A 19,140-nucleotide genomic window follows, 5' to 3' on the forward strand; every position below is an offset into this window, starting at 1 on the left:
CAGTATTTTCCGAATTTAGTATTTTCCCATAGGCTTAACATTACGACGTAATGACCTCTAACTGACCTCAGGTCAGTGACCCCAAAAAAAGAACGGAATATATGTTATACAACTCGGTGAACTTAGTACATCCTGAAAGTTTGAAGGAAATCAGTCCAAAACTGTGAGTTGGACAGGTGCAAAAAGAAAATTGAAATTTGACCATGACCTTGTACCGGTTTTTCTAACCTGGTGACCTGACCCAAGGTCACCCGGACCTGAAATTTTCAGGTCATATGTAAAAAGGTTGCCCCATAGGCTGTGCCAAATTTGGCAGCGCCGCCGTTTTTACGCTATCTTCGAAAAACCTTAGGGGGGGGTCGCATCGACCCCCCCCCCTGCCAGGGCGAGGGTTAATAGTTATAATCCTACACAGAAAGAACAAACACAAATACATGTTAATATCATGCTAATGTCCCGTCTTGAACAATCGACCACTTCAATTCAATAACAGATTTTCTGTTTTCAGGTTCAACAAGAGCTTGAATGAGTGCGTTATGAGCGGCGACCCTGAATGCGCAATGACAGACACATACCTTCATAAGGGCCCCAAGGGTAATGAGGTGTTTCAACCCATGACGTCCTTCTTTTGCGGCCACGAGCCGGTATGCAGGTGAGAGCAATGCGCAAATAATAATGTCCTGTTTGTATGCGGATGACAAAATGAGTACATATTATTTTCTGTGGGTGTGCAGGTGGGGAGATGAGCAAATAATTATGCCCTGTATGTATGCAGGCGAGCAATGAACATTGACGACGTAATTATGCCCTGTAGGTGAACAGTCAGTGTAGGTAGATAGGTAAATGTTGGCATTTAGCGTAAATGCTCCGATTAACAACCCCCTATGCTTAAACCCCGCTGCATCACAGCCTGTCGGTTGATTTACACTGCGAAAGTCTTTTATTATTCTTAACATTTTTCTACACATAATCATTCTCAGTTTGTACGTAGGTACCCTTCGCCATAACGTCAAAATTTGAGATCTTGCAACCTCTTGCAAAAACGCAACTAGGGAGGTTGTTCCTTTTTTGCGACCTAATTAGGTATATTGTTTACTGGCGATGCGAATAAGGTATTGGTTTAATGACTCTTCGGGTATATGCATATTATACGGATGAAATATGATGAAACCAATTATAGTTAGCTAAGGACTTATATTCTATTATTGACGACATAATTTGACATCAGTATGAATGCAGGCAGAAAACGATTGAAGTATCAGCAAAAAAAAAAGAACTGGCGCATAAGGAAGTTTAAAAGTTTTCCTTAAACCACGTCCCACTGGGTGGGGGCTATTTTCAGCCCCCCCCCCCTGTCATTTTCTGTGATATTTTCTAAACCACTGGACTTATCAACACAAAACTCTCAGTACATAGGTACCTTCAGCTGCATCACTTCGACATCTTATGTTAAAACACAAATTTTGTACCACAGATCGGCCGGAAATGACGTCAAAGTGACGTCATGTTCGACCGATTTCAATGCAAAACATTAAACTACGACAATGGCTCTCAAGAGCTTAGCTTTTGGGCTAGATTCTATTTATTTGCATTAGAGGACTGAGAATACAAAGTCCTATCGAACTATTATCTCGGATTTTCAAAATGTTTAAAATATTGAAAACAATTAATTTTACAAATAAAAAAAATGTATGTTTGCAATATTTTCATACAGGTCTTTGACTTTTCAAGAAAAAAGCTGGAATATATGTGATTGAACACACATCGATGAACACTCTAGGCCGTTTTAGCACGATTTCTTCAAAAAGCTAAATTATACGCATAGGCGGCGGAACGGGAGGGGGTGGGGGGCACCGGGACACCGGGACACAATGCCTCCTTTGATTTTGGTATTTTAATCTTATACACTATACAAGTACACCGTATACACTCCTAAGATGGAAAGATGCGCGCATTTCCATAGTGTAATATATAGCTCAGTTTTCCATAGTGCAGTAAAATAAAATAGTTATTTATTACACTATGGCATTTGTTAGGCATTCTATAGAATGCCCGATTCAACACATTGCCAGTAACAAGTCGCCTTGTTTTCAGGGAGTTCAACAACAGGGTAGCCCTGCAGAGGGCACTTGAGAACCTGGAGAAGAAGTACGCGGTCGTGGGCATCTTAGAGACACTGGACAGATCTCTGCAAGTCTTTCAAGCCTTCGTGCCTATGTACTTCCGAAATGCTGTCAAACTATTTGGCAAGTCTCCCTGTAAGCATAGTAGTTCCTTGGACTTTCCTCTCGAATAGCCCTCCACAGGTTATGACACTACATTATAGGCATTGCAGTCTTCTATATACCGCGCATAGTGTATACCTGTGCAGTGTGCAATGTGTATACTATTATGTTTTTTTATCATTTAACTCACGACTAATATTCATTGTGAAAGAGAACTGTCGAACAAAATGTATTTAGTCTTTTAAAGGTTTTCGAAGCAGAATAACCCGATGCCGGACTTTATTTCAGTGAAATCGAACACGAACCAGCACGAACCGGCCACAGCGGCTGTAGAAGAGGAGCTGGCGAGTCGCCTTTGGGCTGATATCGAACTCTACAGGTTCGCCGAGCAGCGACTCTACCTGCAGTACCGCAGCATAGGGGGCCGCGTACCTCCAGGAGCCAAGTCTTAGTTGTGTTGTCGCAGCGTGGGGACTGAGTGGCTCCGTGAGCACTACTACGGCTGCATTATCGCAGCATTAGGGTCGAGGTGCTACCGTATATCGTCTGCTCATATGGCCATCCTTTCCTGCCTACGATGTGATAATTTTTGATAACGGCCACGTAAAAAGCTGCAGGTAGGGGCCAGGCGGCCTCATTTGTGAGTGCGGAAACTCAGCCAATGATATAACTAGTAGCTACTATGTATATAGGCAATGTCAGACATGGCATAGACGGGAATCGGTGTCACGCAATGTGTTGTAATAATGCTGTCAATAAGGCTGCGATAATTACGTCGCCATGCGTCGTTTTCACCGCTAGTCAGCGATCATTACGAGCGAGCGAGCGCAGCGAGCGAAGCGAAGTCTTTTCAATATAACGGAAAAATCTCAGTATGAGCGGCCCGGCCCGGCCCGGCCCGGCCCGGCCCGGCCCGGCCCGGCCCGGCCTGTAACGCTTTTGAGAGGCTTATATCTCAGCAACCGCTGAACCGAATGACCTGCGGTCTTTTTTGCTGGGTAGCCCCATCCCTTCTACCCCGTAATTGACTACTTTTGATACATCTCAGTGACCGCCGTGGCACGTGCCACGTGAAAAGTCAAGGGTGTTCAAGCAGTTTTGCAAAATTAATGATTTTGAGAGGCCCATATCTCAGCAGCGGCTTGAGCGATTGTCTTGCGGTCATTTTTATAGGGTAGCTGCATCCCTTCTACCAAAGGTCGGATACTCTTCATCTATGTGAGTGACCCCCACTGCACGTGCAAAATACAACAATAAGAGGTGCCAAATTTGTTCCCATTTCAGTAACTCGGTAATTACTGGGGCGATTTCGCTGAAACTTGGCATACAGGTAGGCACCCACCAGGCAATGCATTCCCATGTGTTGCGGTTAGGGTGCTACTGCACGTGCGCACGTGCAGGGGGCGTTTCCAGATCTCGAGAACGGCTGGGCCGATTGCGCTCAAATTTGGTACACGGTTGGGGACCGGTTAGTAGGGTGCCGTGCAAAAGTCATTTTGGACCCCGTCTGCACGTGCGCACGTGCAGAATGCCGCTTCCAGATCTCAGGAACGGCTGGGCCGATTGCGTTCAAATTTGGCACACCGCTAGCGACCAGTTAGAAGGGTGCTTTGCACAAGCCCGTTGGAAGTACCCTCTCGCCCTTCTGCACGTGCAGGGCTCACTATCTCGCTCGCTCGTTCTTCGCCCAAAAGGCGTTTTACTGGTTATATAATTTCCAATATCATGTCATCCTAGCGGACAAACACTTTTTGATGACAGTTATGTTGTGCGCAGGTTATAATAAGACAGGGTGGCATATGCATTGTAATTAGGCTGGGTTTTGGATGTGAGGTGGTTGGACTGCGAGCTGAAAGCGAGACAGATCTAAAAACGGCGACCGAGCGGTCGGGTTCTTCTGGTCGTCCCGGCGTCGTGTTTAGCTCGATGGGGGGCCGCGAGCTTGTGCGTGCATGCATTCATCTATATCGCGCTCAAAGGGTTACATGCCCCCCCCCCCCCCACGGGCCCGTGGTGCAGCCTGCTCCAACGGCAACCTTCAAAGCAGGCTCTGACATTGTTCAACCGAGTAACGACGAGCTGAAGATGTAGATAGATTGAGGCGGCCTTGGTTGTTTATCGAAGAACTTTCAATATGCATTATGGAATATGCATGCCTTTTGTATGTGTAGTTAGGTATATGTATCAAGGCCAGAAATTTGCGATGTGATAATAGGTGCATTCAGTCGATATTTGATAGCGGTGATTTTTTTTTTTTTGTTTGTATCGGGATTCATTGAACGAATTGGACGTGCGGGGTGGAATGAGCAATTATGTTTCAATAAACTGGTGATGTTGTTTACTGCGAAACGTTAAGCACCAACGCAGTACCTACGCACCCAACTACTAGTGAAAAGAAACCCGCGCCAGTGGACACCCCCGCCTCTGACCTCAGTCATTTGGCTTTTGAGATACTTGTTGGTTTCCGCAAAATAGGTACTGTAAACAGGGGTAACTTTGCCACGTCTTCAACTTTGGACGCTTGTATATTTAAGACTTACAAACTTATTGGGGTGATTTTGCGTAAGCAATAAGCAGCATGCAAATATGTTATTCATAATGACGCCCTGAGTGGTTTAGGTTTGAACTTTTAACACAATATGATGAAAATATGACCATAAATCGAACTAAAAATTGAAATACAAATATTTGCAAAACAAAACTTAGGTAGGGCCAGGCCGAAGACACACTGCTAGTGCTAATGGTCAGAATCTAGGTATAAGAATGCACAAGCTAGAGCAGTAACACAGGATGGTCGTCATTAGCATAAATCAACAGCACCGCGCGGATGGCTGCCGTTTCGGTGCACACTGTTGTCGGTACACCTGCAGCTCGGGTGCACGGCGCTGACGCCATCGACAAGCCCGCGCCGCCCGATGGCCGTATATGGTCATGTGAGCGGCGGCCGGTGAGCGGCGGCTGAGTCAGCGGGTCAGGCCGGGTCGGCACGCGGGCCGCGACATCCGCCGGCCCGGTGAAACTCGGAGCGTGGAGCAGAGAAAAACTGGGAACGGAGCCGCAGCGACGGCACGGGACGGGCGAGGCTTTGTCGAACACCGGGAGAAGGGCAGAGCCGTGTGCGATGTGTAAGCAATGAACGGAACGGTTAGAAGAGATGAATATTCTTTTTTTAAGGAGCAAATAGCGATGTTTGCGCTGACAAACAAGTCTTTTGATAAACATTCTTAGCAGAACAAACTGAATTTTCATTTAAACATTCTATCCCAACGCTACAATTCATATCAGACCATTGTCTTCCTGCATTGGAAAGCTATCCTATACTGGGTTCGCTCAACATTCACCCAATTTGCACCTGCTAACCCTACTGTCGCGTCCCAGGCTCTACTGATAGTAGCTTTATCAGTGAGAGCCTAAGAGCTGACGAGAGCTATCAGCTGATAGCCCCCCCCCCCCCCGGCGTCCGGTCGGCCCCACCTCGAAGCGTTGCCCGCCGGGAGACGATAGGAGTTTATCATAGAGGACTATATCCCGGTTCAATAGGAACGTCTGTATCGGCCGACAGTGGGAGTGGAGACAGGGGGCGGGGGCTGACGGCAGACGGACCGAGGCGTCTGGTAGGTAGAGACCGCTAATGGCCTCATCTTCCAACCACCGTCCGCTCCTTGAAAGGCACGCACATCGCATGCGATTCGTGGCAGCGAGTTGCTTAGTCAATACCCAGCGATGGAACCTTATTCAGCATTGGTAGATGTACTTTTCGATGTACTCGTAAACAATATCGATCTAAAAAAGTATATTTGAATTTCACGCACCCTACACGAAAAGATCGCGAGGCGGTAATATAAAATGATTAGTTGAACAACACAGCAGTGCTACTGGTGGCCACAGCGCAGGAATGTATCCGGATCGCCGCGTGTCCTGCGCTGGGCGGCGCTCTGGAGGGAGGGCACGCGCCACAGCCGGGCCACCAGCGCGCATCACCGGCGGCGGCATCGGCGGGCACCGGGCACCGCCCCTTACCGGACAATAAATACCTCACTCGTGTTAGTCGATACAGGCCGGACCGTCCGGCCGGTGTTCGCTGATTTGATCCGAGCCACGGCCGCTGGAGCGGTGTGACAGTGTCCATAGTCCGCGATATACCCAGCTGCAGGTCGTTGCATAGCCGGAAGAACAGGCAGCGAATCCTCAAACGAGCCGTCAACGGGGACCGAATCTAGGCACGGCTAACGGTAGCTGACGAGAAACCCGACAGCCGACGGTTTACATTATCATGGACTGTCGTCAACTCATGAAAAAAATGTGCGGGTGATACAAAGAACCTCATTTACTGGCAATGACCAGATAACGCTTTGCAATAACTTATCTTAGTTCGTAACCACATCGTCCTTAGGTACCAAAAAAGGCAAATATTGGTGAAGAGCGGTCCCGACGCCATTCAAAAAGTTACCACTTCGCCAGTTCGTCCACGGAACCACCACTACAGCAGCAAACGCGGGTTTCTCGGTATGAAAGCAGCAGCATTGACACTTGCGCGGAAGGACGGGTCTCGACAAATTCCGGTAATGCGGCAGAGTGACCGCGTCACTCCCTATCCACTCAGCACCGAGTGCACAAACTCCTCGTAGTTGACATTGCCCTGCGAGTCCTCGTGGCCGGTCATCAGCTGTTCGACCTCCTCATCGGAGAGTTTCTCACCTGCGGGCCCGACCCGGACGTCAGATAGGTAGCGTCGGTACCGAGACGACGTCAGACTACGCCGGTATGTACGTACCTACAAGGCCAACGGCAAATACCCAGGCAACGCCAGACAGCTCAGGCCAACGTCAAAACGTCTGATTAACGTCAGACAACCTTCCACCGTCAAACTATGACAGTAAATACTGTCGGTAAAAATATATACCACACCAAACCAATGATAACTACGTTGATAACCGTCGGATAACGCTGAACAATGCCAGCGAACGCCTCTTTGTAAGACAGAAACGGTACCACGTGACCTGGAGATGACCCAAAGTGACCGAAAGCCATTGCCTGCTGTCGCATGACAGAAGTAGAAGCGAGGACGGCTATAAGTTATAGCGTGAGTGTCTGGGAATTTTCGTGACCGGTCAAAACAAATAGTCATTGTTAAAACCTATGCCCAAGAGAGCGCAAAAAAGCACGCTCGGTCATGTTCCTCATCCCAGCTGCTGTGATGCAAGCCGAGCTCAGGGCTAAGACGCATCTCCCACCCTCATCCCAAAGTCCTCCCGCCAGCCCCTATCCCGTCACTCACCGAGCGTGGTCAGCAGGTGGCGAAGCTCGGCCGACGAGATGTAGCCGTTGCCCTCCTTGTCAAAGTGGCGCAGACCCTCGATAAAGTCGTCGGCAGTGTCGGCCGACTTCTGCTTAGTGATGGTCTGCATGATGGGCAGGAACACCTCGAAGTTGATCCGGTCCTCTGGAGAAAGGGGACCACAAAAGTTGGTCACTACCTGCACACGACCCACCAGTCTTTGGATCAATCCACCTTCTCATGCCCCGACTGCAGAAAGCTTGCTGTCTCACTTGATAGCTGGTGTTCCATGTCAGCTGGAGTTTGTGGGATGCTCCAACATCTTCCTCTAGCTCCATTCCTAAGCTATCTAGCGAGGAATCACAGCTGCAAAAACTGTGTCTCTACAAAGTCTCATGTTAGGAAATCACACTTCTGACTTCTTCCTTCCCAAATGAACTCAGTTGGCACCAGCTGGTGGACTCACCTGGCCTGTGAGACTGGCAGAGTTTCTTCACCTCGGCCTCTGTCGGGTTCTGGCCGAGCGCGCGCAGCACGTCGCCAATCTGTGCCACGTGAATCTGACCATCACCTTTGTTGTCAAAAATCTGGAAGGCCTCCTGGAACTCTGTAAAAACGGTATGATGCTGTGGGGTAGGACTAGCGACCGGGATGTCCAACCAGTCCAGAGTCAAGATAGTGGAATTAGGCAAGCAGAAGTGGTTTCAAAATTTTGGTAATGGTGCCCGTCTCTGGTTGCATCTCAAGATTTTGAATGAGTTAGAATCCTTATTCACATACTTTGCCAGCACACCTTTTATTATCAATTGTAGCTGCTCTCAAAAGAAACAGTAGCAATCCATTTGATGGTTTACACATTCAACACAGAAAATGCCAGACCACTCACCAGCAATCTGGTCTTCATTGTAGGTAGCCTGAAACAAATGAATTCAATTTCAATGACACAATAATCCACAGGTGATAAGTCTATGCTTATTTCAGGACACCAATAGGCCTATAAGCAAGGCTAAGGTCTTAGAATGTTCACAAAATGGCATCAGCAGCCTACAGGTCCAAAAATCCTTCAATGCTGATGGTGTTTTTAAAGAAAGAAAAAAATAGATGTTGATATGAGCTATTTAACATTCTGGAAACCTGCATTTCTTTGTTCAATATAAGATCTCTTTTAAGCTTTTCCTCCAGATAGTGGGAGCCAGCAGCTTGCCGAGGAAATTAATGGGGAAAGGCAATACTTTATATATTTGAATACTCATGATGAGCTTCTGAAAACTATAGGGTCTGTTCCCGTCGCTCCTCCCAAAAAATCTCGGATGAGGTTGGATGAGCTTGGAGGAGAGCCGTTTCAGAGGAGCCACGGGAACATTTTTGCGAGGAAATCAGCTGTTTGCGGGTTGTAACGGTCGGCGATTTATGGCGCGCAAACAGTAATTTAAAGTTAACAATCTCTTTCTAATAAAATAACCATATATTTATATCGAGCATTACTATTAAAAGATATCCCATCCTCATCGATCACTAAAATCAATTCCACTTCCCTCAAATCTCATTTATAAAAAATTCACATTTGTATTACGTGCGCCAAATATGTCTACGCAAGAGCCTCCTCCAAAAAACCAACTTTCGTTTTGGATGAGGGAGGAGGCAAATAGTGGTGGTGAGATGTGAAATCAAGATGAGCTTGGAGGAGCGACGGGAACGATTTTTTTAAACGAGAGGAGGTTAGAGGAGCTTGGAGGAGGTTAGAGGAGCGACGGGAACAAACCCATAGTCTAGATGCAAAGCATCCAAAAAATAAAAACAAAATCAAATCAAACTTTGTCCTTTGACTCAAGGACTTTGAGAAGTAACTTAGTGCAAAATGGAAGAAAATGAATACAATGTCACTTAGCTAAGATGCTTACCATTTTCATAACTTTTGATGTTGTATGCTAAAAAGGAAGCAAACAAGTTAGAGTTTCCAGTTCAGGCAACAAACACCACACCCGTCTCAAAATACAACGTATTCGCAATGCGACGAACAACAACGGTTTATGACCACTCCCTAATCTTCATCAAGGTTATGTCTTTTACTGTCTGTCGAGCATTGGATGTCAGTCAAAAATGCTTATTACGTCATTACCAGTCATCGTAAAGATTATCATTTTTTGGAGAGAATTAGATATTAATTTGGGTAGGTGTGAACAGCTTGGGTAAGATTATTGCATTGTTTTGTTCAATTACTCACATGAATACTTAAAATTGGCCTAGCTTGCCGCACATTCACTGTCCAGTGTCACTTTGGTAGGTATCTAGTATTTTCCTGGCGTTTCTAATCTAAAGCCTGCATAGTTTATATTTCATTGATTCAATTCATTACACAAGCGATGATTCATTACAGTCATGTGTTCTTTGGTGAGCGCAATTACCATTTTCGGCCTGGAATAATCTCGGAAGCATTTGCTCGTTTGTCGAAAAGGGAAACGCAGCTATGACATCATTGACCCGACAAAACTAATCCAAAACTTCAAAATCAGTATTGCAGCCAATCTGACGCCTTGGAGACGATTGCTGTTAAAAAGAATAGCACTATTCCACTGCAAACCTTAACCCTCGCTCTGGCAGGGCATTTTTCACACGGCCTGGCGGGGGAGGGGGGTTGATATGACCCCCCTCGCGATTGGCTCCTATGGCAGTTGGCACCTAGAAACACCAAATTTCGTAAGAAGGTGGGCCCCCTGGATTTCTCGCCCCTGTGCGAATTTGGTTGCTCTAGGTCAATATTTAGGGGGGTTTTGGGGCATAGGCGGCGGAACAGGGAGGGCACCGAGGCACCGTGCCCCCCCCCCCCCCCATCAGGGCGCGGGTTAACCTTAGCCCTATGGGCGTTGCATGGAAAGATGGGACCAAAAGTCGGCAGTGCCCCCTTAACCCGCGCGGGGCTGGGGTCTCCAGCCGAACGCGCGGGGCTGGGGGTGGGTAAATTTTACCCCCCCCCCCCCCTGTTATCTCCCGAACTAATGGTCCGATTTGGAAAATTCAAACGCCAATCGAAAGATCTTATCACGAACAACTAAAAACATGTACTTAATTTAAAGTTTGAGCCTTGAGGTCAAGGTCAAGGTCAGGTCAAGGGTACAAATTGCAAGTTTCTACAGTATCGGCCTTGCACCGTAGTTGCCGAAGAATGGACTGAGACTGATTGCCCAAAACGTGTTCTTAGGCTACCAAGACAATATTCGCTACATACAGTATCATTCAGAGGTCAAGGTCAAGGTCAGATCAGGTCAGGTCAGGTCACCAAAAACAAAATATAGAAAAGGGCATGTACCTACGACACATGTTTTATGGGTCATTTTATTCATAGAAGTCAATAGGCACACTCAATAGGTGATATGGACCACATCTGGATGAATTTCAGGTCGAGGTCAGGTCAAGGTCAGGTCAAGTGAGGTCAAATTGTGAAGTTGGTTGTTAACCCGCGCCCCACTGGGGTCTGCGTATAACACGCCCTACTGGGGGGGGGCTATTCATAGCCCCCCCCCCCCCTCCTAACTCCGAAACTACTGGGCCGATCGTCAAAATTCAAACGGCGTCTGATAGCCCCGGAAAAACTGTCGAGCGAAACCTAATTTCATTGACCTCGAGGTCACCGATGACGTCACAGGTCAGGTCAAAGTAAAAATTATTAGCATTTTGCTTGTTCACGTTTTGGGCTCTGGTCGCCGTCTTACAAGTCAGATCAGGCTCATTTTTGGATCACACACTCGTGAACAGATGCTCTAGATACCCCGAGGGTACCAAACTTGTACTTTGATTTTCAGGTCAAGGTCAGGTCATCACAGGTCACGAAAATATTATATCATGCGTCGGTCACGTGACACATGTTTTATGGTCCATTTAGGCCAGAGATTTCGAATGTGATGTCGTCTGTGTCATTCGAGGTCATTTTGAGTCGAATTTAGCTTAGGTCAGGTCACTTTCAGGTCAAAAAAGGTCAAATTTTGAAGTTAAAATTTTTCAACAAAAAAAGGTGTCTATTGGATGCTGTTTGAGCTCAGGAACACGATGGTGCTATTTATATTGGCGTACGATGTCAAATACGTGCTGAAAAATTGATTTGAAAAATTAATAATTGTGAATTTTTTGCAATAATGAGTAAAACTTGGCCATTTTTGAAGATATTTAGCTAAAACTTGCTAGAGTTAGTCATAATACTGCGTTCTATCACATATATTCCGGTTTTTTCGAAAAGTCAAAAACTTTTTGAAAAAAATGTAAAAATATAAATTTTGGATTTCATTATATCAAATTTTCGAAATTTTCAAAATTTCGAAAATCCGAGATAGCAGTTTGATAGCGCAGTCTATTCTGAGTCCTCTCATGCAAAGAAATTGGATCTAGCTTAAAAACTGAGCTCTTGGGAGCGATTGCCGTGGTTCAATGTTTTGCGTCGAAATCGGCCGAACATGACGTCACTCTGACGTCATTTCCGGCCGACCTATGGTAGCTACGAAGTTAAAATTTTGACACAAGGTGTCAAATTGATGCAGCCGAAGGTACTGAAAGTTTGGCGTCGATACGTCAAGCGGTTTGGAAGTTATTGCAGAAAAACGGGAGGGGGGGGGGCTATAAATAGCCCCCCCCCCAGTGGGGCGCGGGTTAAGGCCTAAAAAGGTGTCTATCTGATGCAGTTTTTCACGGCGAATCGAATGGTGCTATTTTTGTTTCCGTATGAGGTCTAGAACTTCCAAAAAAAATCATTTTTTTTTCAAAAAATTTGTGTTTCGTGACGTCATGAAATTTTTAATAACTCCCACATTTTTGAACCGATTCTTCTAAAAATTGATATATAGGTGCACATAAACCACATCTCTGACATATATTCCGTTTTTTTCGATACACTCAAAATTTTGGATTTTATAATTATTTTCCCAAAAAAGTTAGTTTTTTTTAAATGTTGGCCAAAATCCAAAATTTTCAAAAAACCGAGATAGCCATTTCATAGACAAGGTAGAATTACGTATAACCTTTTTGTTACTTCTTGATTCCTTTAAAAATGAAGATATTAGCGGCGTTTGAAATTTTGCCGTTGAGGCGAAAATGGCGAACATGACGTCACTAAAACGTCAATTTCTCAAAAATTTTCCGACAGATTTCGCTCAAATTTTCAGAGAACGTGTCAAATTGATGTAGGAAAAGGTACTGTTGTGTTGCATTAATGTAAGTAATGCAGCACAATGTGTTGTCCTAGTTAAACCTGTGTTCGGTGCATTCTGTAGGTATTCGGTTATGTTGCCGCGCCGCATCCGCCAGGTCTAATTCCGCCGCTCTAAACCGGTCACGTGACCGGCCGTGGTCGACCTCGGGTCGCGCGCCGCGGCGGCTGGGCAGTCGTGTGCGGGGAGCGCGGCCGGGCGGCTCGCTCTGGGCCTCGGGTACCGAGTACAGTGCGACCGCGGACACTTTGCCTCGGAGCGCCGAGCTGAGTGTCTGCCGCGTGGCTCGTACCACCCAGCCTCGGGCGACCGAGCTGAGTGGCTCTCGCGGGGCTTGCGCCGCTCTGCCTCGGTGACCGAGCGGAGTGTTTGTCTCCACCCGCGCTGCTCGGGGCGCCGAGCGGACTAGTGAGTACTGTACTGGACAACGTGTGACAGCTAAGTATTTGTTTCGCATTTATATTTGTTCCGCAGTTGTTATTCCCGGGGTCGGAATACACCTCATATCATTCTTCAACTGGTTTCTCACCCAACGGGATCCAATGTAACAGTACTGAAAGTTTGGCGGCGCTGCGCGCCGGCGTTTTTGAGTTATTGCAAAAATTCGCGAGGGTGGGTAAAATTTACCCCCCCCCCAGCCCCGCGCGGGTTAATTGAAGGTGTTCCGCCGCTTCTGTTGCAGGCATAGAAATTGTTGGCTTTACGGAGTTTCCTATTGTGTGTTTGAATTTGAAAAAGGCATTTAGAAGCCGACCGACCGAAAGCCCCGACAAAACGGGAGGGGATAACCCTCCACAGTCCACTCCGTGGACTGGGAGAAGAAGTCCCTCCGTCCCCTCCCCTGTGGCGCCGCCCTTGCCCACCGGTCTCTGATCAGTCCGAATTTCATAAAATGATAAAGTACCTGAGGTCTTACTTGTGTACGCCGGTCGAGCTGGGTACCATCACCATTCTTAATTTAACCCGCGACCTGGTGGGGGGGGCTATTTTTTGCCCCCCCTCCAGACTTTTCAATATATCTCCAGAACCGCTGCGCCGATCGTCACCAAACTTTCAGTACCCTCCCAGACATCAATTTTACACATTGTGACCAAAAATTTTTTCCAAAGGCTATGATAGGTTGGCCGGAAATGACGTCAGAGTGACGTCATGTTCTGCCGTTTTCGACCCAAAAAAGGGTTTCGCGGGAAGAGCTGTCAGGCCTATAGGTTTGCAAATATGCAGAAAAACGATAAAGACATAAAAGCTGTAGATTAGACAGGGCTACAAAACTGCTATCTCGGATTTTTGAAATTTTTGGATTTTGACCCCCAAAAATCAAAAAATAGATTTTTTTGATAAAATCATCGAAAAATCCAAAAAGTTTTTTAAATTTCGCAAAAACCGGAATATATGTGATAGTCCTTACCGCTTTCCATCCACATACCAAATTTGAGATTGGTACCGCTTTTTTGGCGAAGTTATAGCGAAAAAACTGTTCAAAATTGATGACGTCAAATTTTCAAACTCAATTTTTAGCAATTCTAGACCCCGTAGCGCAAAACAAAGACCACCATTAGACTCCCCGTGACGAGCTGCATCTCAATACCCATTTTATGCAAAACTATCAACTTTAAAATTTGACCTTTTTTGGCCTGACCTTGACCTGACCTTGACCTGAACTTCACCAGAAAGTGACCTAAGCCGTACCTGATAGTCTTATAACCAACACCATTGAGTTGGAAATGAAAAATTGGCCATAAAACATGTATCACACAACCTTAGTAAAGTTGGGCTCATGTGACCTGACCTGTGACCCTTGGTGACCTGACTTGTGACCTGACCTGGTATTGCCAGTGACCTCTAATAGCAACATATCCACTAGGCAACTGACGCCCTACCGCTGATTCTCGACAAAATGCGTTTTCCTCGGTGTTATAGCGCATTCCCTAGAAGACCCGTGAACGGTGAAACATGTCATCTTTGACCTGACCTGTGACGTCATCGGTGACCCTGAGGTCAATGAAATTTGGTTTCCGTCGACAAATTTGACAGGCCTTTCGAACGCCGTTTGAATTTTGCGGATCCGTCCAGTAGTTTCGGAGATACGAGGGGGGGCAAAAAATAGCCCCCCCCCCACCAGGTCGCGTTATAAACAGACCCCACCAGGGCGCGGGTTAACCCTCGCCCTGGCAGGGCATTTTTCATAACACGGCCTGGCAGGGGGGGGGGGTCGATGCGACCCCCCCTCGCGATTGGCTCCTATGGCACCTAGAAATTGCCTAGAAACACCAAATTTGGTGAGTAGGTGGGTCCCCTGGAGTTCTCGCCCCTGTGCAAATTTGGTTGCTCTAGGTCAATATTTAGGGGGGTTTTGGGGGGTATAAATGTAAAAATTTCGCTAAAACAGGTCAAACGTTTTTCGCTGATAACTTTTGATCTAATTAAGATAGAGCAAAAAGAAAAGCACCAGTGAACTCAGCACGTCAAGGCGGGTCGAATGATATACTTTTTAGCTTGCTTAAGTGTACTTAAAGTTGTTCTTAAATTTTAAGTAAACTTAAATTAATAAATTAAGTTCAAGTTAACCAAATTGCATCATATCGCATATCATTCGATTCGGCTGATCACCAGGAACACAATGATACCATTTTTAAGCTCTAGCGTCATTATGTGCCAAGTTATTGGCAAAAACGTCATTTGACCTCAGTTGACCTTATTTGACCTGACCCATGGATAAGTACACCAAACAAAGAAGCACCAAGTGACCTGCTGTTAAGTACTGTGGTTTCAAAGCACAAAAGTGATAGAACGAAGCGGATATCTCCAGTATTTTCCGAATTTAGTATTTTCCCATAGGCTTAACATTACGACGTAATGACCTCTAACTGACCTCAGGTCAGTGACCTCATAAAAAACGAACTATATGTTATACAACTCGGTAAACTTAGCACATCCTGAAAGTTTGAAGGAAATCAGTCCAAAACTGTGAGTTGGACAGGTGCAAAAAGAAAATTGAAATTTGACCATGACCTTGTACCGGTTTTCTGACCTGGTGACCTGACCCAAGGTCACCCGGACCTGAAATGTTCAGGTCATATGTAAAAAGGTTGCCCCATAGGCTGTGCCAAATTTGGTGGCGCTGCGCGCCGCCGTTTTTACGCTATCTTCGAAAAACCTTAGGGGGGGTCGCATCGACCCCCCCCCCCCCTGCCAGGGCGAGGGTTAACCCGCGCCGGACCGGGGGGGAGGGTGTTTGAACCAAGATACCTATAAGAAACAGGTAGACCCGATGTTTGAAAGTAAAGCCCCAGTCACAAATCTGACGCACCTGTGACATTTCCCGACACCCACGTGACTATTGTAATAACTTTTGTGTTTTGCGATGTTTTGACCTTTTGACCGCGCCCCACTGGGAGGGCTATTTATAGCCCCCTCCCGTTTTTCTGCAATAACTTCCAAACCGCTTGACGTATCGACGCCAAACTTTCAGTACCTTTGGCTGCATCAGTTTGACACCTTGTGTCAAAATTTTAACTTCGTAGCTACCATAGGTCGGCCGGAAATGACGTCAGAGTGACGTCATGTTCGGCCGATTTCGACGCAAAACATTGAACCACGGCAATCGCTCCCAAGAGCTCAGTTTTTAAGCTAGATCCAATTTCTTTGCATGAGAGGACTGAGAATAGACTGTGCTATCAAACTGCTATCTCGGATTTTCGAAATTTTGAAAATTTCGAAAATTTGATATAATGAAATCCAAAATTTATATTTTTACATTTTATTCAAAAAGTTTTTGACTTTTCGGAAAAACCGGAATATATGTGATAGAACGCATTATTATGACTAACTGTAGCAAGTTTTAGCTAAATATCTTCAAAAATGACCAAGTTTTACGCATTATTGCAAAAAATTCACAATTATTAATTTTTCAAATCAATTTTTCAGCACGTATTTGACATCGTAAGCCAATATAAATAGCACCATCGTGTTCCTGAGCTCAAACTGCATCCAATAGACACCTTTTTTGTTGAAAAATTTTAACTTCAAAATTTGACCTTTTTTCACCTGAAAGTGACCTGACCTCAGCTAAATTCGACTCAAAATGACCTCGAATGACACAGACGACATCACATTCGAAATCTCTGGCCTAAATGGACCATAAAACATGTGTCACGTGACCGACGCATGATATAATATTTTCGTGACCTGTGATGACCTGACCTTGACCTGAAAATCAAAGTACAAGTTTTGTACCCTCGGGGTATCTAGAGCATCTGCTCACGAGTGTGTGATCAAAAAATGAGCCTGATCTGACTTGTAAGACGGCGACCAGAGCCCAAAACGTGAACAAGCAAAATGCTAATAATTTTTACTTTGACCTGACCTGTGACGTCATCGGTGATCTTGAGGTCAATGAAATTAGGTTTCGCTCGACAGTTTTTCCGGGGCTATCAGACGCCGTTTGAATTTTGACGATCGGCCCAGTAGTTTCGGAGTTAGGAGGGGGGGGGGCTATGAATAGCCCCCCCCCCCAGTAGGGCGTGTTATACGCAGACCCCAGTGGGGTGCGGGTTAAGAAAAACGGAGGGGGGTCGGATCCGACCCCCCAGGCGGTCGTGGGTTAAGTCCCCAATGTCATCTCAGGTCACGAACAGAATCTAACAGTTTTTCGCTAATAACTTCTGATAGAGGCATGCTAGAGCGCTGAAAACACCTTAGATGTGTTCGGCTCGACGTCGCGAATCGACTGATCTGCAACATGACCTTTTCCGGTCAGGTCATGACCTTGACCTTTGGTCAAATTTTCCAGTTGACCTTTCAAGGTCAAATTATAGTTAATTCGACGCGTCTCGACGAGAGGAGCACGATGCTGGCAAAAGTAATGTCATTGCTCTTTTGAGTCACAAGTTATTGCCAAAAAAAAAAAACGCTTTTCGTAAAAACGGCTATTTTTGGAGCTTTTGCCCTCTGGAGGCTAAACCGTTGACTTGGGGTCAAATCTGAGGACTATACTCAGAAAGGTCTGTAAAAGGGCTATCGAATACGCTTTTCCGCAGCGCTGTAGCTCTATCGGTTCCCGAGATAGCCGTCGGCAGTTTCCAAAATGTTGAAATAGTCAACATCTTACCTTTGGTGACCTCTGGTGACCTGACCTTTGACCTGACCCAAAAAAATGACTGAAGTGTTTCGTTCTTATTTTGGACGTTCCTTCGATTGTCGCTTACCGCGTGTCGCTACGTGGCCCAGGAGCCGAGTTAGAAGGGGGTGTTCAGACACCCCCCCCCCCCCGACCCGGCGCGGATTCTCAGAGCACCGGCCTTGGGCGGGGTAACCCTCGCCCCAGTGGGGGGGCATATGTTACCACCCTGTCGCTTTTTTTTGCGTGTGAATAAAAAAACGCGGCGCGTAGCGCCGCGCCGCTTGGAGTAGCTTTCTGTGCATCAATTTTGGACAATATATGAAATTTTTGACCCCAGATCATGTCAGGTCAGGTCACCAGGTCAAGTTAACCCGCGCCCCGTTGGGCTCTGCCGAGCAACGCGCCCCGTTGGGGGGGGGCCATTTTGGCCCCCCCCCTAAGATCTCGAGAACCACGCAACCTAGCGACAAGCGGCAAACGGTGTTGGATAGCCCTATCAGGGAACTACCTTGTGACCCAATTTTATTGACCTAGGTCAAACCGATGACGTCACAGGTCAGGTCAAAGGTCCAATTTTCACCGTTTACAGGCATTTCAAGAAATGCGTTGTAAAATCGAGTAAAATGCATTTCATTGAAAATCATCGATGGGGAAATGTTCTTCAAACACATATTTTGCTATTTGAGGTCACTGATACCAGGTCAGGTCACAGAGGTCAGGTCACTGGGGGGTCACAATATGAAAGTGTCGTGTGATACGTGTTTTATGGTCCATTTTACATGACAAATGCGATTATGTGGGTCAGGCAGCCTTTGGGGCCAGCTTAGGTAACGTTTTGGTCAAGGTCAGGTCAAGGTCAGGTCAAGGTCAGGTCAAATTAGGTCAAATTTCAAAGTTGATATTTTTGCATAAAATGGATATCGAATCGACGCAGCTCGTCACGGGGAGTTCAATGGTGGTCTTTGTTTTGCCGTACGAGGTCTAGAATCGCTAAAAAATGAGTTCAAAAATTTGACGTCATCATTTTTGAACAGTTTTTTCGCTATAACTTGGCCAAAAAACAAGATATCGATATGAAATTTGGTATGTATATAGAAGAGCGCAGGGACTATCACATATATTCCGTTTTTTCGAAATTCGGAAAAATTTTGGATTTTTTTTTAGTTTTTCTAAAAAAATCATTTTTTGAAATTTTTTGGGTCTAAAACCCAAAATTTCGAAAATCCGAGATAGCAGTTTTGTAGCGCCGCTTTTTGTCTACTAGACCATATAAAGAACTTTGGAATTGCTTGACAACTGTAGATTTGGTGAGCGTTTAAA

The 19,140-nt window shown here is 46.0% G+C and overlaps 2 protein-coding genes across 2 annotated transcripts; one reads left to right on the forward strand and one right to left on the reverse strand.

The window, feature by feature from the left end:
• The first annotated feature begins 513 nt into the window (after positions 1–513).
• LOC122372247 (heparan sulfate 2-O-sulfotransferase pipe-like) lies at positions 514–4,564 on the forward strand. Its single transcript, XM_043349193.1, has 3 exons — positions 514–652; positions 2,095–2,258; positions 2,514–4,564. The coding sequence occupies exons 1-3, from the start codon at positions 537–539 to the stop codon at positions 2,675–2,677; spliced, it is 444 nt and encodes a 147-aa protein (XP_043205128.1). The 5' UTR covers positions 514–536; the 3' UTR covers positions 2,678–4,564.
• Positions 4,565–6,005: 1,441 nt separating this feature from the next.
• LOC122372248 (myosin-2 essential light chain-like) lies at positions 6,006–9,574 on the reverse strand. The gene is made up of 5 exons (XM_043349194.1): positions 9,405–9,574; positions 8,390–8,417; positions 7,970–8,110; positions 7,504–7,668; positions 6,006–6,923 (listed from the first exon to the last, which is right to left on the reverse strand). The coding sequence occupies exons 1-5, from the start codon at positions 9,411–9,413 to the stop codon at positions 6,817–6,819; spliced, it is 450 nt and encodes a 149-aa protein (XP_043205129.1). The 5' UTR covers positions 9,414–9,574; the 3' UTR covers positions 6,006–6,816.
• Positions 9,575–19,140: the final 9,566 nt, after the last annotated feature.

Source organism: Amphibalanus amphitrite, unplaced genomic scaffold (genome assembly GCF_019059575.1).
Source record: "Amphibalanus amphitrite isolate SeventyFive unplaced genomic scaffold, NRLGWU_Aamphi_draft 001335F_arrow, whole genome shotgun sequence".
Classification (NCBI taxonomy): domain Eukaryota; kingdom Metazoa; phylum Arthropoda; class Thecostraca; order Balanomorpha; family Balanidae; genus Amphibalanus; species Amphibalanus amphitrite.

What these genes read in the sequence shown, in the direction of transcription:
- LOC122372248 (XM_043349194.1), bottom strand. An exon ending in CAATGAAGACCAGATTGCTG is followed by an intron (nt 8,111 to 8,389) that starts GTGAGTGGTCTG and finishes CCGTTTTTACAG; the next exon opens with AGTTCCAGGAGGCCTTCCAG. An exon ending in CCACCTGCTGACCACGCTCG is followed by an intron (nt 6,924 to 7,503) that starts GTGAGTGACGGG and finishes TCGGGCCCGCAG; the next exon opens with GTGAGAAACTCTCCGATGAG.
- LOC122372247 (XM_043349193.1), top strand. Translation starts at nt 537, where the DNA reads ATGAGCGGCGACCCTGAATGCGCAATGACAGACACATACCTTCATAAG. An exon ending in GGCCACGAGCCGGTATGCAG is followed by an intron (nt 653 to 2,094) that starts GTGAGAGCAATG and finishes CCTTGTTTTCAG; the next exon opens with GGAGTTCAACAACAGGGTAG. An exon ending in ACTATTTGGCAAGTCTCCCT is followed by an intron (nt 2,259 to 2,513) that starts GTAAGCATAGTA and finishes ACTTTATTTCAG; the next exon opens with TGAAATCGAACACGAACCAG.